Genomic DNA, 27,154 nt, shown 5'->3' with positions numbered 1-27,154 from the left:
TTACCATGAGAGGATAATAGAAGATAACTTGACCGAAGGAATAGAAGGTTGAGATCTTGTCTCCATCCCCTTCTCATATACAATCAGATGAGCAGAGTCACTGGAAGTACAGTCCCTCCCTTCCTCTTTGCCTATCTCTTTTCTATTCAACACACAGGTGAATTTGTCAATGTCGAAATTTCCCGTGGCCAGGTATGGATGTGAGAGTTGGACTGTGAAGAAGGCTGATCGCCAAAGAATTGATGCTTTTGAACTGTGGTGTTGGAGAAGACTCTTGAGAGTCCCTTGGACTGCAAGGAGATCCAACCAGTCCATCCTAAAGCAGATCAGTCCTGAATACTCATTGGAAGGATGGATGCTGAAGCTGAAACTCCAATACTTTGGTCACCTCATGCGACGAGTTGACTCACTGGAAAAGAGTCTGATGCTGGGAGGGATTGGGGGTGGGAGGAGAAGGGGACGACAGAGGATGAGATGGCTGGATGGCATCACCTACTGGATGGAGGTGAGTTTGAGTGAACTCTGGGAGTTGGTGATGGACAGGGAGGCCTGGCATGCTGTGATTCATGGGGTCGTGGAGAGTCGGACATGACTGAGCTACTGAAATGAACTGACTGAAATATCAATAACCTCAGATATGCAGAAGACACCACCCTTATGGCAGAAAGTGCTGCTGCTGCTGCTAAATCACTTCAGTCGTGTCCAACTCTGTGTGACCCCATAGACGGCAGCCCACCAGGCTTCCCTGTCCCTGGGATTCTCCAGGCAAGAACACTAGAGTGGGTTGCCATTTCCTTCTCCAATGGCGAAAAAAGTGAGGAGGAACTAAAAAGTCTCTTGATGAAAGTGAAAGAAGAGAGTGAAAAGGTTGGCTTGAAGCTCAACATTCAGAAAACTAAGATCATGGCATCTGGTCCCATCACTTCATGGCAAATAGATGGGGAAACAGTGGAAACAGTGTCAGACTTTATTTTTTTGGGCTCCAAAATCACTGCAGATGCTGATTGCAGCCAGGAAATTAGAAGACGCTTACTCCTTGGAAGGAAAGTTATGACCAACCTAGATGGCATATTAAAAAGCAGAGACATTACTTTGCCAACCAAAGTCCATCTAGTCAAGGCTATGGTTTTTCCCGTGGTCATGTATGGATGTGAGAGTTGGACTGTGAAGAAAGCTGATTGCTGAAGAATTGATGGTTTTGAACTGTGGTGTTGGAGAAGACTCTTGAGAGTCCCTTGGACTGCAAGGAGATCCAACCAGTCCATTCTAAAGGAGATCAATCCTGGGTGTTCATTGGAAGAACTGATGCTAAAGCTAAAAGTTCAATACTTTGGCCACCTCATGGAAAGAGTTGACTCACTGGAAAAGATTCTGATGCTGGGAGGGATTGGGGGCGGGAGGAGAAGGGGACGACAGAGAATGAGATGGCTGGATGGCATCACCGACTCTATGAACATGAGTTTGAGTGAACTCTGGGAGTTGGTGATGGACAGGGAGGCCTGGCGTGCTGTGATTCATGGCGCCGCAAAGAGTCGGACACAACTGAACGACTGAACTGAACCGAACTGATGCGTACATCAGACAACTTCCCTCAGTAATTCCAAACTGTGAGAAGCAGAGGTCCCCATAGAGCATTAAAAGGATACATAGAGGTACTTCCCTGGTGGTCTGGTAGTTAAGATTCCACCCTTCTACTCCAGGGGACACGGGTTCAATCCTTAGTTGGGGAAATAAAATGTCACACGACCAAAAAGTAAAAAATAAATATAAATAAATTAGGCCAACATATTAAAAGAATACTATTAAAAAGGGTACATAGAAAAACACTACATCCATACAGGCAGGAGCTCGAGGCTTCAAGGGAGGATGTCTGACCATGACATTAAAGAATGGATAGTATTCAGAGAGGAAGTGGGGAGGGGAGCATAAGCTAAGGCACTGAAGCAGGGATGTGCAGAGCTTATAATTTAGGAAAAAGGACTGGCCCAGGGTCTTTGAGCCTGAGGTTATGTGATGGGGAAAGGTGGTGACAGTAAGTCTAGGAAGGAATCTGGTCTCCACTCTACAGTCAGGTTGCATAGGCCACTCAAGGACCTCAGAGATACAGAATCTAAGCACTAAAAGCTTTTAGATTCTTCTGAGGACAGCTTCCCCTGCCCATAGCCCCTGAGAATTTCTTCTGTGTTATCCCTCTGAGCTGAAAGGTACCCACAAGGTATGGGAAAAAGTGGGCCTTTGAGTCACTAGAGTGACTACAAGCAAGAATTGGGGACACTGACTTCCCTAATACTTGGGATTGCTGTAAGGGTTAGGATAACAGACTTTGGAGCCCCGTGGGGCTAGCTGTGAGGACCTTACATAGGTAACTACCCTAATTTCACGGATTCTCAGATCCTCTTCAGTAAAATGGGTGTAAGAATATCTACCTGGTAGCTCAGAGGTTCGATCCCTGCGTTGGGAAGATACCCTCGAGAAGGAAATGGCAACCCACTCCAGTACTCTTGCCTGGAGAACCCCATGGACACAGAAGCCTGGTAGGCTACAGTCCACGGGGTCGCGAAGAGTCGGATACGACTGAGCGATTTCACTTTCACTTATGGGTGATATGAAGATTAACTAAACAAAGGGAATCTAGTAAGTATCAGTTATAATGACTGAGAAAACGGTACAGAAATAAATAAAGATTTCGTCATCTGAAAACATATATGATTTGTTTCTAAAAGGAGTTGTTTGGGGAGATTGGCTAAATCGTGCAAACAAATGCAACAAAAGTCACGAGCTTTTGAACCTGCGAATTCCTTTTCCAGCTCCAACACAGATGGGCCACGCCTCCAATCAGGAAGCCACGCCCCGGCCGCGGAAGGGCCTCGCCGGGCGTTTCCTCCCCGGCCCCGCCCCTCCGGCCGGGCGCCGGCTCCCGCACCGCAGGCGCCTGCGCGGGTAGGCCGCCCGCGGAAGAGATGAGGGTCCTGGCGCGCTGCTGCTGCGGGCCCCTGCCCGTCGGGGGCGGCGCGGGCCGGGGGCCGAACGCACGCTGGCGCGCGCTGGCCAGGCTGAACGCGTCCGCTGGCTGGGAGGACGGCCAGGGCGCCCGAGTCCGCGAGAAGCCGCCTTGGAGGGTGCTCTTTTTCGGCACTGACCGGTTCGCCCGCGACACGCTGCGGGCGCTGCACGCCGCCAGGTACCGGGGTCGGGGATTGGGCGGCCCGGGTGTGGAGGGCGCGGCTCTGGAAACCGCGCCCGGCCTCGAGGGTTTGGGCTTCTCGTCGAGAAAAGCAGATGGGCGGGAGGAGCGTGGGCCCAGATCTCGGCGTCTCGGGCGCCCGGAAGGTGCGCCGCCCCCGGCGTCAGGCCTTGGGTGCCCGCCTGGTCCGGCCCAGCCGGTCTGCACTCCCCCGACTCTTAACGCGCTCTGAGCTCTCCCTGGCACCCCATGGTGTCGAGACCTTGCTGCCTGCTTTACCTGCATCACTTCTGTCTTGTCCCAGCACCTCCCTGCCCCCTTTGCATGGAAACCGCGACCCAGAGAGGTTAAGAGACTGCCCAAGGTCATCAGCTGAGCAGGTTGGGACTAAGATGGGGTCTGACTTCAAAGACCTCCCCTTTCCACTCCTACTGCCTCCTACTCAACATGATTTGTACCCTCTAATCCTTTGGGCTTCTTACTAGACACAGGCATCTCTCTGCACACGCCTGCCTTACACTTTGACTGCCTATCTCCTCACTGTATACATCCGATCCAGTTTTCTGGGACTGAAACGAAGATGCACCCCAGAAGAGAACTGCTTTTACAATGAATAAATTTATAAATCAGAACTCTTAGGTATACATTTAATGTTTATTCCGCAGGGGGATCCTAGTTCCCCGGCCAGGAATCAAGCCTGGGCTCCCATAAGTGGAAGTGTGGAGTCCCAACCACTGGACTACCAGGAAATTCTCTACGTTTAATATTTCTAAAAGTCAACAAATCGTGATTCCTAGGGGGGAGAATTATTTGAGATCTAGCCTGTCCAGAAAGTCCGTGGTATGTGGTGGGTATCCCCATATGCACCGCTCTGCCTCCTTTCCCCTAGTCTGCATTTTTTGTTTCCCCATTCCTTGTTTTCCCCATGCACCCCAGACTCAGTTCTGTCATCTCCCTCCATCACGTCTTCCCTGCAAGTGCTTCCCAGCAGACCCTCGTGTGGACTCCTTCATGAATCCCCTTGTATTCCCCAGTCCACACACTCCGCTCCGTAACACACCCTGAAACACTCCCTTCACACGTGTGCCTTTGCACAGTCTGCAATGCACTCTCTGCATGCTGCTTTCCCTGTGTGGTCTCCCGCATCTCTCACTGCGTGTGTCCTGATGCTTCTGTTGGTGCTTCCCTTGGCAGCCCCAGTACTCCTGCACTTTCTTTTTTGGGCCCTCCTGTCTACTCCTTTTCTCATAACTCCTTAACATTTGATGCGATACCTGCCAAGTAAATGAACAGCCCCTGGCACTGGAATACTATAAAAAATAATATTAAAAAAATTTTATAAAAAATAGAGCAGGTAAAAAATAGAGATAGTGCTACATACAGTGTCATGGAATGATGCCCATGGCGGGTGTGTGTGTGTACATAGAAATATATATACATACATATATATTTTAAAAATATCTATTGTTTGAATAATGTGGTTATAGTAAAAAAAGGAAATTCAAAAAATTTAGACGATACACAATGAAAAGTCAGTTCCTTCCTTTTCGTTCTCCCAGTTCCCAATTCTTCTCTTCAATTTCTTATTCTAGAAATGTTTGATGCATACATAAGCAAATGTATGTTTAACCATTTTTTTTAAAGACTCACATAATATCATTCGGTGTTAGAAAAAATGCAGGACAGTATATATAATATTCCAGTTGTGTGAAATGTCTACTGTATGTGTTTCAGTGTGCACGGGAAATTTCTAGAACCGTAGCAGTCCGGACAGTAGCCAGTAGCCACTTGTGGCTCTTTGAATTTAAACAAAATTAAATAAATAAACCAAACTTTAGTCTCTCAGTTGCACTAGTTTTAACATTTACCCTTAAATGCTTCGTGAATTAATCAGAAAAATGCCTTAGAAATGTATGAAGTAGTTTAACATTCCGTCATTATCTTAACCCTGTCATATTTTCTTCTAATCTTTCCACCTTAGGGAAAACAAAGAGGAAGAGTTAATTGAGAAGTTGGAGGTGGTCACAGTGCCCTCCCCATCACCAAAAGGACTGCCAGTGAAGCAATATGCTGTCCAGTCTCAGCTTCCAGTGTATGAGTGGCCAGATGTGGGATCTGGAGAATATGATGTTGGCGTGGTAGCATCATTTGGCCGACTTTTGAGTGAGGCTCTTATTCTTAAATTTCCCTAGTAAGTTTTATTTGTAAGGAAATACAGTGCACAGACCTTGGTCTTTATATATTGGACCTGGTATCTAAAGTGCAGTATGGTGTGACTTGAGCTCTAATTCTCCTTGGTTCAGTATTTTCTTATAAAGTAAAATATTTCATTAGTGGCCTGAATTGTTTTGTTTGTTTTGTGGCTCAAAATGACATAAGTTTATTGCCTTATAGTTCTATAGGTTGGGAGTCTACCTATGGCTCATGAGGTTAAAATCAGAGTGTTAGCAGGGCTTCATTCTTTTCTGGAATCTCTAGGGGAGAATCCACTCCTTTGCCCTTTCCAGCTTCTAGCGGCCACCGACTTTCTTTGGCCCATGGCGCCCTTCCTCTGTCTTCAAAGCCAGCAATGGAGGATCAAGTCTTTTTCACTTCATATCTCTCCATTCCATTATCACTTTCTGACTTTCAGCTGGGGAAGGTTCCCTGCCTTTAACAATTCATGTGATTAGATTGGACCCACTGGATAATCCAGAATAATCTCTCTATCTTGGGGTCTTTTACCTTAACTGTATCTACAAAATGTGTAAGGTAGCACATTCACAGGTTCTGGGGATTAGGACATAAACATCCTTGGAGATCCATTATTCAGCCAACACTGGAGGAGATGCTATGATTGGTTTCATGAGTCAGTCAGCACTGGCTTGAAACGCCCCTGAAATCCTCTCTGTGTTCCCGTATTTTTAAGATACATTGCACAGTAATTTGATCAGTTCAGTTCAGTCGCGTCCAACTCTTTGCGACCCCATGGACTGCAGCACACTAGGTTTCCTTGTCCTTTGCTGTCTCCCAGAGTTTGCTCAGACACATGTCCATTGAGTTGGTGATGCCATCCAACTGTCTCATCCTCTGCCGTCTCCTTCTCCCCCTGCCTTCAATCCTTCCTAGCATCAGGGTTTTTTTCCAGTGAGTCAGTTCTTTGCATCAGGTGGCCAAGTATTGGAGCTTCAGCATCAGTCCTTCCAATGAATATTCAGGACTGATTTCCCTTAGGATGGACTGGTTGGATCTCCTTTCAGTCCAAGGGACTCTCAAGAGTCTTCTCCAACACCGCAGTTCAAAGAATCATCAATTCTTCAGGGCTCAGCTTTCTTTATGGTCCAACTCTCACATACATACGTGATTGCTGGAAAAGCCATAGCTTTGACTGGACAGACCTTTGTCGGCAAAGTAATGTGTCTGCTTTTTAATATGCTGTCTAGGTTGGTCATAGCTTTTCTTCTAAGAAGCAGGCGTCTTTGAATTTCATGGCTGTCACCACCTGCAGTGATTTTGGAGCTCCCTAAAGTAAAGTCTGTCTCTGTTTCCATTGTTTCCCCATCTATTTGCCATGAAGTGATGGGACTGGATGTCATGATCTTCGTTTTTTGAATGTTGAGTTTTAAGCCAGCTTTTTCACCCTCCTCTTTCATAAAGAGGTTCTTTAGTTCTTCTTCGCTTTCTGCCATAAAGGTGGTGTCATCTACATATCAAGTTATTGATATTTCTCCTGGCAATCTTGATTCCAGCTTGTGCTTCATCCAGCCTGGTATTTTGCATGATGTGCTCTGCATATAAGTTAAATAAGTAGGGTGATAATATACAGCCTTGTCATACTCCTTTCCCAATTTGGAACCAGTCAGTTCCATGTGCAGTTCAGTTCAGTTGCTCAGTTGTGTCCATCCCAATTATGAAGTATGCAGTCATCGAGATTTCAATATTGGCACAAAGCCAAATGGCAAAAAAAGCCAAGTCAAATGCACAGCTGAAAATGAAAAACATGCCATAGCAGTCTAAATTGTCTTACATGTCAGTTCTCATACTGACGTTTCAAATCACATGGGAAGATTAATTAACATTCCTGGCATGAATTGTTAAAATGTATGATGCCTTTTGTCACTATCTATATGGATTCTCACCCACCCTCATTTAAGTTCTGCATATATGCTGACAATTCCCAAATTTGTCCCTCCAGTTCAGATCTCTGAACTCAAGGACCCTGGTATACACTGCCTCCTCTGCAGCTCTGCTGGATGTCTGATAGGCACCTTACATTTAAGATATCCTGAACCTTTCACCCCAAACCCTGATCCTTCCCAAAAACTTCATTTCAGCACATGGCAACTCCAGCCTTCAAGACCCAAAACCTTGGCGTTATTGTTAATTCCTTATCTCACACCACACATCCAATCCATTGGGAAGTTCTGTCAGCTCTGCCTTTGAAATCTGCCTAGAATGATGGTCTCTCATCACTTCTGTGGCCACCACTCTTGGCTCTCGTACTGCATAACCTCCTAAGTGGTCTTCACTTCTGACTTTGGCCCTCTCAGTCTTTTACCACCCAACACCATGTGATCCTTTTAAAGTGTAAGTCATGTCTCTCTGCTCATAGTAAAAATCCAATCCTTTTTTTTTTTTCTTCCTATTGGATTCACTCTTGCTTATATCCCCAGTACTTAGTGCCAGGTCATGAGTTGTACTTAGTAAATATTTGTTGGATGAATGAGACTGGGCTGAACAGTGGAATTTAGAATATAGGAGTCTCATATATATAGGGGCTTCCCTGGTGGCTCAGTTGGTAAAGAGTCTGCCTGCAATGCAGGAGACCTGGGTTTGTTCCCTGGGTTGGGAAGATCGCCTGGAGAACAGAATGGCTATCCTCTTTAGTATTCTGGCTTGGAGAATTCCATGGACTATTCCATGTGGTCACAAAGAGTCCGACACAGCTGAGTGATGTTCACTTTCACTTTATATATATATACATATATATGTGTGTGTATATATATATACACACACATACTCTCAAGTGCATACTCATGCTGATGGAAACATCATTAAACTAATGGCAGATTAGTAAATTATTAAAACTGCTTATTTATGGGTGAAAAGCGTATTGGGATACACACCAGTGGTGAATAAATCATTTGATGGGGATCAAAGCTTGTTTTAGGAACTCTATATGCAAATTTAGTAAAGTGAGGGTAATTATGTAATTTGACTAAAAGGTATAATTTTACATTGTCCATGAGATGCACGATTGGGTTTGAGTGGTTCTTCTCATATAGTAAAAAAACACATTTTATGTTTTTATTTAAAAACTCCCAGATATCACAAGCTGTTGTGGAACATCTTTGGAACAATGAATAGTTCTTGCTCTGTTATTGAGTTTCATGGGTCTGTTATGGCAAGAAAGTGTACTTAGCTCTGACTCCTGCTTTAGTTGGTTTGGGACTAGATTTAACTGTTTTTCAAAATTTCTGGCAAAGTTTAATGATGAAAAATAGCATATACTTTCAGTTCAGTTCAGTTCAGTCGCTCAGTCATGTCCGACTCTCCGCGACCCCATGAATCACAGCATGCCAGGCCTCCCTGTCCATCACCAACTCCCGGAGTTCACTCAAACTCATGTCCACAGAGTCGGTAATGCCATCCAGCCATCTCATTCTCTGTCGTCCCCTTCTCCTCCCGCCCCCAACCTTTCCCAGCATCAGGGTCTTTTCCAGTGGGTCAACTCGACTCGTCGCATGAGGTGGCCAAAGTATTAGGTAGCAGTAAATTAAGGGACTTCCTCAGTGGCCCAGCGGTAAAGAATTCGCCTGCAATGCAGAAGCCGCAGGTTTAATTCCTGGGTTGGGAAGATCCCCTGGAGGAGGGCACGGCAACCCACTCTAGTGTTCTTATGTGGAGAATCCCATGGACAGAGGAGCCTGATGGGCTCCAGTCCATGGGGTCTCACGGAGTCGGACACACTGAAGCGATCTAGCCCACATATATGCAGCAGTAAACTAAATGGTGAAAAAGCCCACTTTCATACGAATTTCTGTCTTCTCTAACTCAGCGGCATCTTGAATGTCCATCCCAGCTGCCTTCCGAGGTGGCGTGGTCCAGCCCCAATAATCCACACCATCCTCCATGGAGACACGATTGCTGGAGTAACGATTATGCAAATTAAACCTAAAAGGTAGAGCGTATTTTATTGTCTTGAGACTTTCTGTGATTTTTGAATGTTGATGTCAGTCTGCCTGAGGGAGGGGAAGGTGGATAAGTAGGTGCTAATCACTAATCTCTCTAACTCAAGGGTGCTTTTTTCTTCTCTTTCTTCCTGGTTTCTAACATAAAACATATGTGTTTTAGACTTTACACAATGTCTCTTTATACTTGTTAATGGAATAATGTTATTAACAACTGGATTTCTGTAAATGACATTTATAAGTGAGAGATGGATTTTTGCATATTAGTTGTCATAATCTCGGTTTTCTGGTTTGGTTTCTATGGCCAAAATTTTTTTGGAACCTGAAGTAATACATTGTATACCAATGTGTTATACAATTGTTTTTAATATTTAATTTCTTAAATCATACCTACAATCTAAAAAACAGTTATTTTAAATTGTACCAGGAGAGTATCTTAATACTCTGCCTGTTATCACCTAATGTCTCCAGAGAAAAGAAAAATTCACAAGTTCATAAGAATAAGTCAATATCTGAGATTTGCATTAACTTCAGAAAAAAAGAGGGGAGGTTCAGATGAAACAGGAGTGGTGAAGCTTTGGTAGTTCTCAAATCTGAGTGATGTGTGTATGGGAATTCCTTAGACTGTGCACTCTGTTTTTGGAACATTTGTAATTTTTCATAATAAGCATTTTACTAAAGCTTATAGGTAAAAAATAGAGTTAACAGACCATAGAGTTACATATTTAAAACAAAATATATTTCTAATAGAAGTTGATAGCCGATATTTGCAGAGCTTGATATAAAATTCAAGACTTGTGGCAATGCAAATACATTGGCACCCACTTGTAATCACTATTGACTATAATTCAGGCAAAACTCTTGTCCTTTGAGAAAGGAAATATTGAAAGGAATGATTATAAATTCCTTAATTGTACTTCCTTGGAAAATAAATTCTTTGCTTTGTGCTTTCATTATATAAATAGAGACTTTCTCATACTATTTATTACTAATGGTAGAATTATTTGTGGTTTTAATTAAATCCCTGATGTGCAATTTTATACTTTTTTCCTCTGGGAAAAAATAAAATCTAAATATAGGCCAGATTTTCTCTCCCGTCTTTCTTTCTTTTTTTAATTTTATGGATTTTAATAGTTAAGTAAAATGACTGTATTAGAATTTAATTTTGTTAAGCTCAAATATTGACTCCATATATGGCCTATATGACCAGAAAATGGTACTTAAGAGTGAAGCAGATGAAAATGTGGAAAATGGTGAGAAGTTAATAGGCTTAAACTCTCTGGTTAATAATAAACTCAAGTGATATCAATAACATGCTAATGTTGCTCACCGTTCTTTCAGATTGACATTTCTCTCTTGCCGATGGCTAACAGTCATATTCATGGCCATGGTTAAACTACCCTTGTTGGGGACTTCCCTGGCATTCCAGTGGTTAGGGTTCTGTGCTTCCACCACAGGGGGCCCAGGTTCAATCCCTGGTCAGGGAACTAAGATCCCACAAGTCATACATGTGGCCTAAAAAATAAACAAAAACTATCCTTGTGGTACGTAAACATTCATGGAGATAAACATATTGAACTTAATAAATAGTCAATGATCATGTTACTATTTGCTTTTGATTTTCTTGGTAGGTTTGATGTAGGCCCAATCCTCAAACAGGAAACGGTTCCTGTGCCACCCAAGAGCACCTCAAAGGAGTTGGAAGCAGTGCTGTCAAGACTGGGTGCCAGCATGGTACACTTTTCCAATATCTGCCTGCTTGTTTCCTAAGTGTTTATGGTGGAAAGAACACTTTTATTATATATAATTTTAAACTTATTTTAAAAAAATGATTTCTATCCCTGGCTTCCTAAAAATCAGCTTGGAAGTCTTTGAGAATTTACACAGAGGAGGTACTTAATCAAGGCTTTTGAATGAAATATGTGATTTTATATGATCTACCACATTCCATGGAGAGGCTTTTAGACTGTTCTTCCAATTTCACTGTTAGTCTTAGGGACATACCATTCATCCCTGTCAAACCGGACCAGGAGCATTTCCTAAGTAAGTCACAGCTTTCCTCCCACTTTTATACCTGTGTTCCAGGCATCTACATCCATGTACTTTGGAATTCTACTGACCCCCTTGCTGTAAATGGCTTTTTCTGTGACTTTTTCATTCAATCTGAGTAACTGCTTAATGACCCAATTAGTGATTTTCATCTGAACTAAACTTTCTGTAGAGGTAAACGTTCTCCCCAGGTTTATAGATGGTGCTTTCCATTCTAGGCACTCACCTCGGAAATGCTGTTATAATAGTGCCTGTCGTTTATGGAGCACTGGCTTGTGTGCCAAGGACTGTGTTAGATATGCTCTTATATCCTTTTTTTTTTTAACCTTTCCAACAAACCTTTTTCAACTGTTTTATAGATGATGACCTTGAAGGTCACAGACAAGTAAAACAACTTTTCCACAGAGACACAGCTAGTAGGCAGTGGAACTGGGATTTGAATCCAGAACTATGTGACTCCAGAGTACACTCTCTTTAAGTCTCCACAGCTTTCCTTCATATAGAGTGAGAGTGTGGTTAGCTGAGCTCAGGCTGTTCTAACAGCCAGTCAGGGCTCAGCATTCTCAGAAAGGAAATCAGTGACCTGTAGTCTGCAGAGAAGGAACAGCTCCACTGAAACTCCACCAAGTACATGACTCTTCACAGCTTAAGCCAATTTATTGCCTGACCCCAATTTCATGGTACTGAGTTGTAATGTATTTCTGTTTTTGTTCTTTTCATCTTGAATATATTTCTCTCCTCTTTTTTTTTTTTTTTTTAAAAAGCTTATTTCAGTTTTGAAAGATTTGCCTGAAAGTTTGAATAATGGAAGACAGCAGCCAGCCGAGGGGGTGACACATGGTAAGTGCAGACGGCCCAGACTCTTACATCTTTCCTGAGGTTTTGTTTGTCGTGATTGGCATCGACACTGAATCCTCTGACTTCTTCACTGTACATTTCCCTTAATTTGACTAAAGATCGTGTGTCCACTTGCAGGTCTGTTTCCAGAGAATGATCGGTAAGGGATCTTTCTCCCTCTTCTCATGTAGCCTTATGAAAGATTAAAACAGTTTTTTCTATTCTTTTTATTGAAAAGTACCAAACACAAAGGTAAACTGAAAGACAGTGAATGCCTGTTTAACTCAGAGTCAACAATTACTAATGTTTGTTCACCTTGTAAAGTCTTTGTCTCTCGTCATATTTTCTTTATATATATGTGTTTATGTAGTATATATATTTTAATTTCTGCTATACCATTTGGGGTCTTCCCAGGTGGCACTGGTGATAAAGAACCTGCCTGCCAAAGTAGGAGAAGGAAAAAAACGTGGGTTCGATCCTTGAGTTGGGAAGATCCCCTGGAGGAGGGCATGGCAACCCAATCCAGTATTCTTGCCTGAAGAGCCCCATGGACAGAGGAGCCTGGTGGGCTGTGGTCCATAGGGTCACAAAGAGTTGGACACGACTGAAGCGACTTAGCACATACCATTTGGAAGTATGCATTATAACTTTTCATCCCTCAATATTTTAACATGCATCTCCTAGGAAAAGTGAACATAGCCAGTCCATATTTAAATTTTCCTGTCTAAAAGCATATTTTATAGCTGTATATTTTTTCAGACTAGGATCCAGTTACGGTGAGTTGTATGTCTCTTTAGTTTCATTAGAGTAATTCCTCACTGCTTTTTTTTATGTCATTAACTTTTTGAAGAAACCAGGCCAGTTGTCTATTTCCTTTCAGTGTTTAGTTCAGTGTTTAGTTTTTCCAGCCCTTGAAGTTCCTGTAAATCAGAAGTTCTCAAGACTTGATTAGATTCAGGCTTAAAGTTGTGGAAAGAGAATTTCATAGATGATACTGTGTTCCAGTGATATTTGTTTCAGGTTGTTTTTAACCTTGTGTTGCTTTTTATTTTAACTTATGATTTAATTTTATTTCTTGAATATGTGAGACATTTTCATGGCTCAGAATTTAAAAATGTGTGAAGGATATTCCTGGGGAGTCTCTGGAACTGAGCGTAACTGAGCACATAGGTGCATGTGGGGAAGCCTCTACCTCTGTCGTGCAGTTTTAGTGTGTCATGTCAGCAAGCCATAATACTCGGTTGCATCAAAGCTAGTGAAGCTAAGTTTCGTCACTTGGTTGAGGTGGTGACCACCAGATCTTTCTAGTGTAAAGCCATGTTTCTCCGTTTGCAAATGACCGGTAATCTGTGGGGTCATACTTTGATAACTGTGCAGATACCTGGTTTCCTAGAGGCTCAGCAGTAAAGAATCTGCCTACAGTGCAGGAGATGCAGAGACATGGGTTCAGTCCCTAAGACCCCCTGGAGGAGAAAATGGTAAACCACTCCCGTATTCTTGCCTGGAAAATTCCATGGACAGAAGATCTTGGCAGTACGTGGGGTTGCAACAAGTTGAACATGAATGAGCAACTAAACAGCAACAACCTTTCACAATTTTAGCAGGGATTGGTGCTCCTTCCTTCAATGAATTATTTCAATGAAAATCAAAACAGTTATTTTCCAGTTCCTTTTATATTTAATGGTTGGCATTATTCTGTAAAGAAGAGCTTTTCCTCACTAATTGGGGGTGAATTTTAATTCATCCTAAAAGGGCAGGATGATTTCTTAATTCTTTCTGTAATTATCAATTTTTAAAATAGGGAGTTGGCACCATAATCACCTTCAGTTATGATGGCAAGTGAATTTTTGTATCATTTGACTTGTGGATTTTTATTTATTGTGTTTTATAGTTAATCACATTCCTGATGCTTTGTGCTGTTCAAGCTGTCCCAGATTTGGCCTGGTGGCCTCTTAAAGTTGGCTCCTGCATCCTTTTGATATCCCCCCAACCCCCAAAATAGTTTTTGAGTGCTTCCTTGTTTTTTCACAAGATGTCCCAGGCTCACCTTATAAATTCTGTGCCTCATGTTGGAATCAGCCATCTCTCCCTTGTTCATTTTAGCTGGGGAGTAGTATTTAGAAACCATCTGATACCATGATGTGTTCCAAAGTGAGGTGTCAGAAAAGGCTAGGTGTTATATATTTTTTTAAATATTTGAGTTGATACTGTTTCTTATTCAAATTTTAAAGTACAGGATTTTTCTTGTATTTTCTCTTATACAAAAAACCTTTTTAAAATCAATTCTGTGCCATTTTTTATTTGCTGTGCATAAAGTAATTTCAAAATTGCAATACCAATATTACTGTGAAAAATTTAAGTACTAAGTAAGAGTTCAGTTCAGTTCACTCGCTCAGTAGTGTCCGACTCTCTGCGATCCCATGAATCACAGCATGCCAGGCCTCCCTGTCCATCACCAACTCCCGGAGTTCACACAAACTCATGTCCATCGAGTCGGTGATGCCATCCAGTCATCTCATTCTCTGTCGTCCCCTTCTCCTCCTGCCCCCAGTCCTTCCCAGCATCAGAGTCTTTTCCATGTGAAGTCAACTCTTCGCATGAGGTGGCCAAAGTATTGGAGTTTCAGCTTTAGCATCAGTCCTTCCAATGAACGCCCAGGACTGATCTCCTTTAGAATGGACTGGTTGGATCTCCTTGGAGTCCAAGGGACTCTCAAGAGTCTTCTCCAACACCACAGCTCAAAAGCATCAATTCTTCGGCGATCAGCTTTCTTCACAGTCCAACTCTCACATCCATACATGACCACGGGAAAAACCATAGCCTTGACTAGACGGACCTTGGTTGGCAAAGTAATGTCTCTGCTTTTTAATATGCCATCTAGGTTGGTCATAACTTTCCTTCCAAGGAGTAAGCGTCTTTTAATTTCATGGCTGCAATCAGCATCCGCAGTGATTTTGGAGCCCCCTAAAATAAAGTCTGACACTGTTTCCACTGTTTCTCCATCTATTTGCCATGAAGTGATGGGACCAGATGCCATGATCTTAGTTTTCTGAATGTTGAGCTTCAAGCCAACCTTTTCACTCTCCTCTTTCACTTTCATCAAGAGACTTTTTAGTTCCTCTTCACTTTCTGCCATAAGGGTGGTGTCATCTGCATATCTGAGGTTATTGATATTTCTCCCAGCAATCTTGATTCCAGCTTGTGCTTCTTCCAGCCCAGCGTTCCTCATGATGTACTCTGCATATAAGTTAAATAAATAAGAGTTAAGATCTACATTTTTTTTTTTGTCCTTAAAATATATCCTTCTAAAGTATATAGTCATAGTACTGTGTTGAAAACTTACTGGAGATAATTATTTTTTCCATGTGGCTTTGTTACCTAGTTTGATATTAGATTATATAAAGTTTCTTTGTTTCAGTTTGGTTTTAATTTTCAAGGTTGCCTTTTTCCTCTTTACAACTAAATCTTAGTTGTGAATATTTGAAACATTTACGTGATTCAGAATTAAAAGCATTTGAAAAGGTTACACAGAGAAGTCTTACTTCCATCTCATTCCTATCTCCTTGGATCCTGTTTCTCTCCCTCTAGAACTATTAGTTTCTGATTTAGCCTTTTAGTTGTTTCCTTTATAAAAATAAGCAAAAACACATACTTTAGAACTGATTATTTTCTTTTTTATTCCACAAAGGATGGCTTAAAATAAGCACTGTTCTGCATCTTTCTTCTTTTCACTTTACAGTGAATGCTGAATGCTGGTGATCATCTATCAATAAGAAGTTTTTGTGTTCTTTTTTATGGCAATATAGTTCTCATTTGTATGAAAAAATCATAGTTTAATCAATAGACATTATTGGTGGACATTTGGATTATTTCTTTTTTTTTTTCCTTTTTTTTTTTTTTATTGGAGGCTAATTATTTTACAATATTATATTGGTTGGTTTTGCCATACATTGACATGAATCCGCCCCGGGTGTATTATTTCTAATCTTTTGCTATTTCCAATAATGCTAGTATGAATAACTTTATGCATATGTTACCTCCTAATCTAAGAGATAAGAAATTGTGTCTTGAAGTAGTTTTAATCATATTACTCCTTGAGTAAGGTTGAGGAACTTTTCATGTTTAAGGACTATTTGCATTTTTTTTCCTGAAGAGTCTATTATATCTTTTGCCCATTTTTCAGTTTTTGGTTTCTTTTGTCTCAGTTTTTAGGAGTACTTTGTGTAATAGAAATAAATAAATCTGTATAATAGATACAAAGTGCTCCTAAATATAATATAAATATAGGTAACACACACATATATAATAGTTACATGTAAATATTTATATTTATTATATAGATATATCTCTCATGCAATATATATAAATAGATATAAAACACTGTGATATAAATTGCAAATACCTTGTTTGTCATTTGTCTCCTGGCTTTATTTGTGGCATTTCTTTTTGTCTTACAAAAGTTTTTTATGTAGTCACATTTATCATTCTTTAATTGCTCTGGACTTTGAATCATAAAAGAACTTTTTCTATTCCTATGTTATAAAGAAATTTACCCATGCTTTCTTCTGTGCTTAGTCACTAAGTTGTGTCTGACTCTTTGCCACCCCATGGACTGTAGCCCACTAGGTTCATCTGTCCATGGGGATTCTCCGGATAAGAATGCTGGAGTGGGTTGCCATGCCTTCCTCCAGGGAATCTTCCCAACCCAGGGAATGTTTTCTTCTGGTCCTTTTATTTATTATGTATGTATGTGTACAGATATGGAAAACTTAAAGCACACAGAAGCTGAGAAAATAATGTGATGGATTTTCTGTCATTCAGGTCATTCTGTCAATCTGTATCAGTAATTACCAGTTTATGGTCATTCATTCTTGCCATTGGCTTTCTCTCACAGCCCCTAAGATTTCGGCTGCTACCAGCTGTATAAAATGGGAGGAACAAACTTCAGAGCAGATATTCAGACTTTATCGTGCCGTTGGAAATATAGTAAGTTGGAAGTCAAATTGCAGTTTTACCTAATTGTGTGTGTATATGTGTGTATAGTAATTTACTTTTGAAGTATTTTTATTTAGGAATAAATCTCATAAAGCCTAAGGATCCTGAAATTCATTTTTCATTTAATTATTTTTTGTTTCTGGCTGCATGGGCTCCTCATTGCAGTGGCTTCTCTTGCTGTAGAGCATGGGCTTCAGTATTGAAGCACGTGAGCTTGGTAGTCGCGGCTTGCAGGCTCAGCTGCTCCTGAGCCTGTGGGATCTTCCTGGACCGGGGATGGAACCTGTGTCCCTTGCATTGGCAGGCAGATTCTTAATCACTGGACTACCAGGGAGGTCCCCGAAATTCATTTCTAAATGAACTTTTTCTTCATCTCAAACTGATACTCTATAACCATTAAACAACAACTCCCCTTTCCACCCATCGCACCATCCCTGGTAATCACTATTCTTTCTGTTTGTGAATATGCCTATCATAGGCTCCTCATATAAGTGGAATCATACAATATTTGTTCTTTTGTGCCTGGCTGATCTCACTTAGCATAATGTTTTCAGGTTTCATTTATGTTGTACCATGTATCAAAATGTCATTCTTTTTTAGGGCTGAATAACATTCCATTGTATATATACATATATGGAACACATTTTGTTTATTCGTCTCTTGATGGCCATTTGAGTTGTTTCCACCTTTTAGCTAATGTGAATAATGCAGGTATGAAGGTGGATGTACAAATATCTGTTTGAGTCCTTATTTTAATTATTTTGTATATGCTAAAGCTGAAACTGCAATACTTTGGCCACCTCATGCAACGAGTTGACTCACTGGAAAAGACTCTGATGCTGGGAAAGGTTGGGGGTGGGAGGAGAAGGGGACGACGGAGAATGAGATGGCTGGATGGCATCACCGACTATGTGGACATGAGTTTGAGTGTATTCCGGGAGTTGGTGATGGACAGGGAGGCCTGGTGTGCTGTGATTCATGGGGTCGCGGAGAGTCGGACACGACTGAGCGACTGAACTGAACTGAACTGATATGCGACATTCATTTTTAAAATATTTGTTATATAGCATCTTTTTAAACTTTTTTATTTTTTAGTTTACTTTTTGGCTTCACTGAGTCTCTGTTGCTGTGCGTGGGCTTTCTCTGCTTGAGGCGAACAGGGTCTCCTCTCTAGCTGAGGCTTCTCACTGGCGGCGTCTCTTGTCGCAAGGCACAGGCTCTAGGGCACGTGGGCTTCAGCCCTTGCTACATTAGGCTCAGTAGCTCCAGGTCCTGGGCTCTGGAGAGTGGGCTTAATAGTTATGGCGCATGGGTCTAGTTGCCCTGCAGCATGTGGAATCTTCCTGGACCAGGGATTGAACCTGTGTCCCCTGCATTGGCAAGCAGATTCTCAACCACTGGACCACAGGGAAGTCCCAAGTTTGGGGTTTTTAATGGACTACCTTTGTTGGCTAAAATGGAGAACTGCCTTTGAATATCTGTAACATGCACAGTTCTTCAGTGAGGATTACAACCTTATGCTATGGGTATTATCCCATTTTAAGTTGACAGATTGAGGCTTAAAGTAGATGCTCAATGAATGGCTATTGAATGTTGCTGATGGTCACATTGTTGGTGAGAGTCAGATTTTGAACCAGATCCGCCTGACTTCAAATCCTGTACTTTTCCCGCTTAACAGAATGGCATAGGGAAAAGAACATTGACTTTAGAACCAGACAGAGCTGGATTCCAGCTTCTCTGTGCTACTTCCTAGCTTTGTAGACTTGAGAAAGTTATTTAACTTCTGAGCTTTAGTTAGTTCATTTGAAAATTAGAATGACATATTGTATATAAAGCATCTAGTACAGTATCTGATAGCTGCTGTTATTCCTTCATTAAAAAAAATAATTTATTGAAATCCTATTATGTGCCAGGCATTGTTCTAGGTGTTAGAGGTGATATGGGAAAGCAAAAACAAATAAGCAAATAAATAAGGATAGTATCAGATAGTGTGATAAGCTCTTCAGTGAAAATTAACGGAAGACAATGTGATAGATTCACTGGTGGCTATTTTAGATTGGATACCTGTTGGGGGAAGGCCACTCTGAACTGACATTTAAGCTGAGGTCTGAAAGACAATAAGGAGAAAGTCATGCCCAGATCAGGAAAACAGCATTCCATTCAGAGGGAGCAGCTAATACAAAACTCAAGTAAGCTAAATCAGATAAAGATTCACAAAAAATGAAAACTACAGATCAATAGCCCTTATTAACATAGAGACAAAAATCCTTAATAGAATTAACAAACTGAGTCAAACATGTAGAAAAGGATTATACACCATGGTTACGTGCAATGTAGCCCAGGAATATAAGGTTGGTTCAGCACAGAAAAATCAACGTAATACACCACATTAATAGAATAAAGGACAAAAACCACGCAGCTGTCTGAGTAGATATAGAAAAGGCATTTGAAAAATCCAATATCTTTTCATGATGAAAATATTCAACAGACTAAGAATAGACAAGAACTTCCTCAAACTGGTAAAGAATATCTACCAAAAAGAAAAAAATCCAAAGCTAACATATTTAATGGCAGAAGATTGAAATTGTTCCCTCTAAAATCAGGAACAAGACAAAGATCTCCACTCTCACTGCTTTTTTTAAAAAATTTTTATTTTTAATTGGAGGATAGTTGCTTTACAGTGTTGTGTTGGTTGCTGCCTTACAGCAACTCCCCACTTGTATTCAATATTGTACTGGAGGTTATAGCCAGAGTAATTAGACAAGAAAAAAGGAACAATGTAAAACTATGTCTGTAATATTATATATAGAAAATTATGAAGACTCCCCCTTCCAACGGAGACGGCAATGGCAACCCACTCCAGTACTCTTGCCTGGAAAATCCTATGGACGGAGGAGACTGGTAGGCTGCAGTCCATGAGGTTCCTGGGAGTCGGACACCTGAGTGATTTCACTTTCACTTTTCACTTTCATGCGTTGGAGAAGGAAATGGCAACCCACTCAAGTATTCTTGCTTGGAGAATCCCAGGGACGGGGGAGTCTGGTGGGCTGCCATCTATGGGGTCGCAGAGTTGGACACGACTGAAGTGACTTAGCAGCAGCAGCAGCAGCCCCCCTCCAAAACAAATAGAGCTAATAAACAGCAAAGAATTCCAAAGTAAATGGAAATACCTCTGTGTTTGTGAATAAGAAGATTTACTAATGGCACTGTTGCCCAAATTGATCTACAAGTTCAACGTATTTCCTATAAAAATCCTACTTGACTTTTTGCAAAAATGGATAAGTTTATCCTAAAACTCATATGGAACCCCAAGAGGTCCAGAATAGACAGAAAATCTTGATACAGAACAAAATTGGAGGACTTCTAGTTCCTGATGTTACAACTTACTTCAAAGCTATAAAAATCAAGGCAATGTGATACTAAAAAAGATAGACATAAAGCTCAGTGGGATAGAATTGAGAGTGCAGAATAAACCCATACATTTATGGTCATGTGATTTGTGATAAGGATTCCAAGACAATTTAATGGGGAAAGAATAGTCTTTTTACCACATGGTGCTTGGACAACTGGATATTCATAATAAAAAGAAATGGATTTGGATCCCTGCCTCACACCACATATAAAAATGAGCTCAGTATGGATCAGAAAACTAAATGTAAGAGCTAAAACTATGAAAACTCTTGGAAGAAGATACATGAGTATATCTTTATGACCTTGAAGTATGCAATGGTTCTTAGATATAATGCCTGAAGAATAAGCAACAGACTAAAAACAGAGAAATTGGATTTCAAAATTTAAAAGAACACTAAGAAGAAAATGAAAAGACAGCCTACATAATAAAAGAAAATATGTGCAAATCATATATCTGATGAAAGTCTAGTAGCTAGTATATAAAAGAACAAAGAACTCTCACAGCAAAAAGGTTAAGATAATTAGCAAAGATCAGCAAAGGATCTACATAGACATTTATCCTAAGAAAATATATAATGTCAATGTCATTAGTCATTCAGTTCAGTTCAGTTCAGTCGCTCAGTCGTGTCCGACTCTTTGCGACCCCATGAATCACAGCACGCCAGGCCTCCCTGTCCATCACCAACTCCCGGAGTTCACTCAAACTCATGTCCATCGAGTCGGTGATGCCATCCAGCCATCTCATTCTCTGTCGTCCCTGTCTCCTCGAAATGCAAATCAAAACTATACTGAGATACCGCTTCACACTTACTAGAATTGCTGTAATTTTTTTAAAAAACAAACATAATCAGGGTTGATGAGGATGCAGAGAAATTTGGAACCCTCATTCATTGTTGGTGGAAATGTAAAATGGGGCAGCTGCTTTAGAGAACAGTTTGACAGCTCCCCCAAAAGTTAGAACAGTTAAACACTACATGATAATGCTTGTCTTTTGCAATTTGCCTTTCCTCTCCACTGAGAAGCGCTTGTGCTGTAACAGAAGGAACGCTTATCTTGTAACCAAAAAGTGAAATTTGATTCCTAGAGCTGCTGTGTATTAACGCAGAGCAAGATTCTTAACTTATCTGAGCTTCTGCATTTTACCTGTAAAATGAGGTTAATGACCAGGTCCACAGCTGTCAAGATCAAAGGAGATAAACTGTGAATTTAAATCCATGCCAACATACGATTTTGACAGTAATGATCATGAACACAGGAATGACTGTACTCTTTACTGTCCCTTTCCTTTCTTTGTGCTCTGATGATGAGGTGAAGATGAGGTTTACCTCCCCAAGAACACGTACTGTGTATTCTAATTCTGTACCTATATTGTATTTGGTACCTATATCGCCCTCGGTAAATATAAATGATTTTCCGTCAGTAAACGTGTTTCAGAAGTTTTTAGAGTTCTTTGAAAGAGAAAAGGTTACACACATGAAAATCATTTCATGACTTACTGGAAGCTGGTGAAAGAAGAATCAGTCAGCAAATTATAGACGAGGATATCATACCAAAATATGACATAGATAAAGTTGTGAATACTTTTCTTCAAGTGTGTTTAATTTTCAGATTTAACCATTCACATCTTTGAAAAGCCTATCTTGTTCTGAAAGTGAAATGTCCTATTGAGGTGGCCGTGAAAAGAGCCCTGAGCTGAGAATGAGGAAACGTAGATTCTGGGCCTTGGCTCTGACATTAACCAGCTGTGTCTGACCGCAGGGAGACAGCTGCATTCCTCTGGGCCTCACTGTCCTCACCTATGAAATAGAGGACTGAACTGCAGTCTGAAAATTAGTTTATTTACTTCAGAAATTCGAAATAACTTATTTTCCTGGTGTATGTTAATTTCTGTTAGCCTATTTAAATCAAAGTCTAATAAAAGTAGCATCTCACCGTGGGGAAAGGCAAGATGGCTTATCCAGTATATAGTGTTGGGATGACTGGTTAACCAAAAGAAAGGGAGCCTTCAAGTCTCATCTTTTAAAATCAGAATAAAATCTAAATGGATCAAAATGAAACCAAAAAGAAGTGGGAAAAAGCATAGGTGAATAATTTTGTAATATTTGATAACTGTGGATAGGCCTTTTTAAGCATGATATGTACCAATGAAGTCATGAGAGAAAAGGCTAATAAATACAATTTAATGAAATAAAAAACTTATGCTTGGAAAAAATTACCCATTATTAAAAGTCAACAAACTAAAAAAATATTCATAATACATCTGAGAACTAAAGAGCTAATTTCCTAAAAATATAAAAGCCTTTCATGAATTAATGAGATGAACAACTCAGTGTTTTTTTTAAATGAGCAAAGGGCATAAACAGGCCTAAGAAATAAAATGTGCAAGTGGATATGCACTGCTCCTTAGCCTCATTAATAATAAACAGTAATAGACTGTCATTTTTTCTCTTATAAGATTGTTTAACAATAAAATGTTGATGCTCTTTAACCCAAGTGGTCCACTTAAAAAAACAGCTGTTGGGACTTCCCTGGTGGTCCAGTGGCTAAGACTCTGTGCTCCCAATGCAGGAGCCCTGGGCTCAAACCCTGGTCAGGGAACTAGCTCCCACATGCCGCAACTAAGGGTTCATATACTACAACTAAAGACTCAGTGCAGCCAAATGGATAAATAAATATATTAAACAACAACAACAGACTATTCTCCAGAAATATAAAAGTCCTCAAAGATATATATGCCAGGCTATTTATTATCACATTTAAAGTTTTTTTGTAATTTTGTAATATGTTATGAAATGTCTCTCATAAAGGCATTAGTTACATAAATTATGGTGCATTTTATAAAATGGAATATTGTCCAGCAGATAAAAGAGTGAAATAGATAAGTGTGTACTGATGAAAATTTGTCCAGTCTATGGTTAAGTAAAAAAAAAAAAAAATTCCTCGTCAAACACTATGTTTTAGATTTTTGTGATGATTATATTCGTAGAAAAAATACAAGGATGTACACATCAGGCTACTAACTGTAGTTACCTCTGGAGATGGGAGGTAACCTCTGGGCCTCACTTCTCTTGTCTATGAACTAGAGGACTGAACTGCAGTCAGTCCTTGAAAAAAATGATGAGACTGAACTGCTCATCATTTATGTTACTGAGTGCCATTTGCAGCCTGGATTTAGTGAAGATTTTTTTTTTCTGTGATAAAAGTTTTATAAGCAAAAATTTACCACCAGTTTTGCCAGCACTGCATTTTCACTGTTTGTCTTTTGCCCTGTAAGATGTTTGGATTGGTTCTTCTATCAGTGATGCTTAAGAAAATTATTCATTTTCTAATTTTTTAACATTAATTGTTGTAATGCTTGCATTTTTAGAATGAGCATGATTTTTAACTAGAAATATTAATAAAGATATACATTGATTAAAAATGATGTTTAATTTTAAGTTCTTATAAGTCTGATCTTATAAGGCTGATACAGAGGGTCGTGTTCTGTTCTGTTCCATAAGGTTTAGAGACTGAGTTCCCAGTTCCACTGTAATTGGGAGAGAAGTCAGGCCAGATTAACACAAAATAATAATTGAAAAGTGTTGGGGATTGAGTGTATTTTTTTATTATCCTTCTTTCATTTTATTTGCAGATTCCGTTGCAGACACTCTGGATGGATAATACCATTAAGCTTCTGGATTTGGTAGAAGTTGATAGTTCAGTCCTCAGTGGTACTTACTTTTGAATAGCTGGCATGGAAAATGTTTTCAGTATAGTCCGTTTGAAAATGTGTCTGTTTTACCATGAGTCACACTTAACTAAAAATAAGGATTCTTTCAGTTTGTTTCAGCTCAGTAATTGTAATACTTTACATTCATTTATAATGTTATTCTTTGCAGTGTCCATTCTCATGTATTTCCTCTTTTAACCATTGTAAGAAACTGAGAAGTAGATACCAGTGTTACTATCCCATATTAAGCTCTGTGATTTCCTCTGGTAAGGTTTTCAGGGAATGCAGAATGATTAGGTTAATTTCATTCTGGTGAATATCATAATGAAGATCTCTGGGCAGCTCAGTGAGAATCTTAGGCCAGGGTGGAGCATTTCATGATCTGGTCCATTCAGAGGCCTGTTCGTGTCCTACCATATCCCAGTAGACTGAAGGAATGTGAGCCACAGAGGGAGCTGGTATAGTTCAGAGGGTGTCAGAGTTACCCAGGGATCTAGGAACTGGGATTTGTTTGGTCATAGATAGAGGGCCCAGCTTAGATCCTAAGTTTCCTTGTACATCTCTCCACTGCAAGCTAGTTATTTCACCCAAATGGTCAAAACTTCTAGGTTCAACATTTTAGGTTGATCTCTGAGACACTGAGTAAAGGACTAATAGCTGGTTATGTGTATGGAAAGGTTCCCATTGGGTTCGAGATACACACAGGGCACCATGACTCTCGTATGTTTTGGATTACAAAGTCAGGGCATCAGCAGATGTGTGCGCTCCAGTATTAGTACTGTCTTGCAGAATGTTTCCTTTGATTTTTAAGAAGCACTATGAAGTTGTGTAATTATTTATTCTCTCTCTAATATCCCTCTTTTCTCCTCCCCTTTCTTTAGATTCAAAATTAACAGGACAAGCTATTATTCCAGGATCAGTAATATACCACAAACAGTCACAAATACTGCTGGTTTGTTGCAAGGTACACTTTTCTTTAGTTTCACATGATTATACTTCTTTTGCTGAGTTTATAGTTTATATCATTTGTCATTTTTAGTTGGGTCATCACTCAACTGACTGCCTGTCTGTCAGATCGTGATGAAGTTTTACCAAGGTGTTACTATTGCTCAGACAATGAAAAAATGATTCAGTAACTTTGTTGTTGTTGTTTAGTTGCTAAGTTGTGTCCAGCTCTTTTTTAACCCAATGGACTAGAGCCTGCCAGGCTCCTCTGTCCATGGGATTTCCCAGGCAAGAATACTGGAGTGGGTTGCTATTTCCTTCTCCAGGGGATCTTCCCAACCCAGGGATGGAACAGCATCTCCTGCATTGGCAGATGGATTCTTTACCACTGAGCCACCAAGAAAGCTCATCATTTATGTTACTTAGTGCCATTTGCAGCCTGGATGTAGTAAAGATTTGTTGGCTTTTTTTTTTTTTTCCTCATAATAAAAGTTTTATAAGTAAAAATTTACCACCAGTTTTGCCAGCACTGCATATTCACTGTTTGTCTTTTGCCCTTTAGGATGACTGGATTGGTGTTCGATCAGTGATGCTCAAGAAAACACTAACAGCTACTGACTTCTACAATGGATATTTGCACCCCTGGTACCAGAAAAATTCCCAAGCTCAACCAAGCCAATGCAGATTTCAGACTCTCAGACTTCCACCAAAGAAGAAGAAGCAGAAAAAAAAAATTGTTGCTATGCAATAGTGCACTAAGTACTTTGGAAGAAGATGGACAAGAACCTACTGTATACTTGTAATTTGTTGGAAGCCTTATTTACAAGGAATTATCTTGACTTTCAAAGAATTGGACGCTGTTGAAAGGGAAGATTATTGTCAAAAAGATAAATTACCTCACTTTGCATTTTCTGTCTAACAGAGTTAAAAACAGCTTTTTCTCTTTGAATAAAAAGAGAAATTTTAAATTAAATTTTTATTTATAATATCAGACTCATCAGACTGTATCTTTCCCTGACAGTGAGTATGACTAACTGGTATGTGTATATAGTGAAGAGAGTTTGTTTTAAAAAAGTGCATCTATTACATTTTTAAAATTATATGTCCCCTTTGACTGTGTTAGCATTTCAGTAGTATTCAATCTACATTTCGGATTTTTAATGGCGTAAAGTCAGATCTTTACATTTATCTACCATCCAGTTCCTACCAAGTCATAAACATTCATAATATGTTATAATCTCTGTAAATTCACATTTTACGCCTAGATTCCCTTAAAGTAGGAATATAGTAACATTCTTCAACATGTTTGTGCAGTAAAGGTTATTGATCAGCTGGCCTGTGCAGACTCATCTTCTCTGTGTCCAGGAGAGTCAGACACTTCTCTGGAGGAAGGGAGGTGCGATGGCCAGCTGTGGAATTTTTTTAAGCCTTTATATTATCAGCTTTTCCTGCCTAGATTCTATCAGTTAAAATTTTTCTGCAGTCATGAATTCAACAATACTTATTGATAGCATGATCAGATAATTGGTCATCTCTATTAGGACATGTTTATAACTAAAAGGAAGCACTTAGTTACCCCTGGATGACAGGTATCAGCAGGACTCTCTGAAGCAAACCAGGTTGTGTAAACATCGTATTTTTTAAAGAATTTTTTAAAAATGTGAACCACTTTTAAAGTATTTATTGAATTTATTACAGTATTGCTTCTGTCTTACCTTTTGGTTTTTTTGGCCACGAGGCATGTGGGATCTTAGCTCTCCAATCAGGGATTGAACCCACGCTCCTTGCATTGGAAGGTGAAGTCTTAACCACTAGACTGCCAGAGAAGTCTTTAAAGATCCTCTTTATTGAACA

General features: G+C 40.1%; 1 protein-coding gene across 2 annotated transcripts; it reads left to right on the top strand.

Moving 5' to 3' along the window:
- The first annotated feature begins 2,902 nt into the window (after window positions 1-2,902).
- MTFMT (mitochondrial methionyl-tRNA formyltransferase) lies at window positions 2,903-26,286 on the top strand. Of its 2 annotated transcripts, XM_055436424.2 has the most exons (9): window positions 2,903-3,181; window positions 5,166-5,375; window positions 9,222-9,344; window positions 10,986-11,088; window positions 12,168-12,243; window positions 17,135-17,226; window positions 24,278-24,356; window positions 25,237-25,319; window positions 25,863-26,286. In XM_055436424.2, exons 1-9 carry the CDS (start codon window positions 2,961-2,963, stop codon window positions 26,049-26,051), a joined length of 1,176 nt encoding a protein of 391 aa, XP_055292399.1. In that variant the 5' UTR covers window positions 2,903-2,960; the 3' UTR covers window positions 26,052-26,286. The 2 variants fall into 2 exon arrangements, with proteins under 2 accessions (XP_055292399.1, XP_088696037.1); XM_088839911.1 differs by lacking the exons at window positions 17,135-17,226; window positions 24,278-24,356.
- Window positions 26,287-27,154: the final 868 nt, after the last annotated feature.

The sequence above is a fragment of the Moschus berezovskii genome, chromosome 9, assembly GCF_049115385.1.
Source record: "Moschus berezovskii isolate FMDL1 chromosome 9, NW_MosBer_1.0, whole genome shotgun sequence".
NCBI lineage: Eukaryota > Metazoa > Chordata > Mammalia > Artiodactyla > Moschidae > Moschus > Moschus berezovskii.
This window is presented reverse-complemented; position numbering and strand designations above follow the sequence as displayed.

Bases quoted from the DNA above. Each gene is read 5' to 3' on its own strand.
- MTFMT (XM_055436424.2), top strand. From the start codon at position 2,961: ATGAGGGTCCTGGCGCGCTGCTGCTGCGGGCCCCTGCCCGTCGGGGGC. The intron at 3,182-5,165 runs GTACCGGGGTCG...TTTCCACCTTAG, and splicing joins CGGGCGCTGCACGCCGCCAG to GGAAAACAAAGAGGAAGAGT. The intron at 12,244-17,134 runs GTAAGTGCAGAC...TTTCTCTCACAG, and splicing joins AGCCGAGGGGGTGACACATG to CCCCTAAGATTTCGGCTGCT.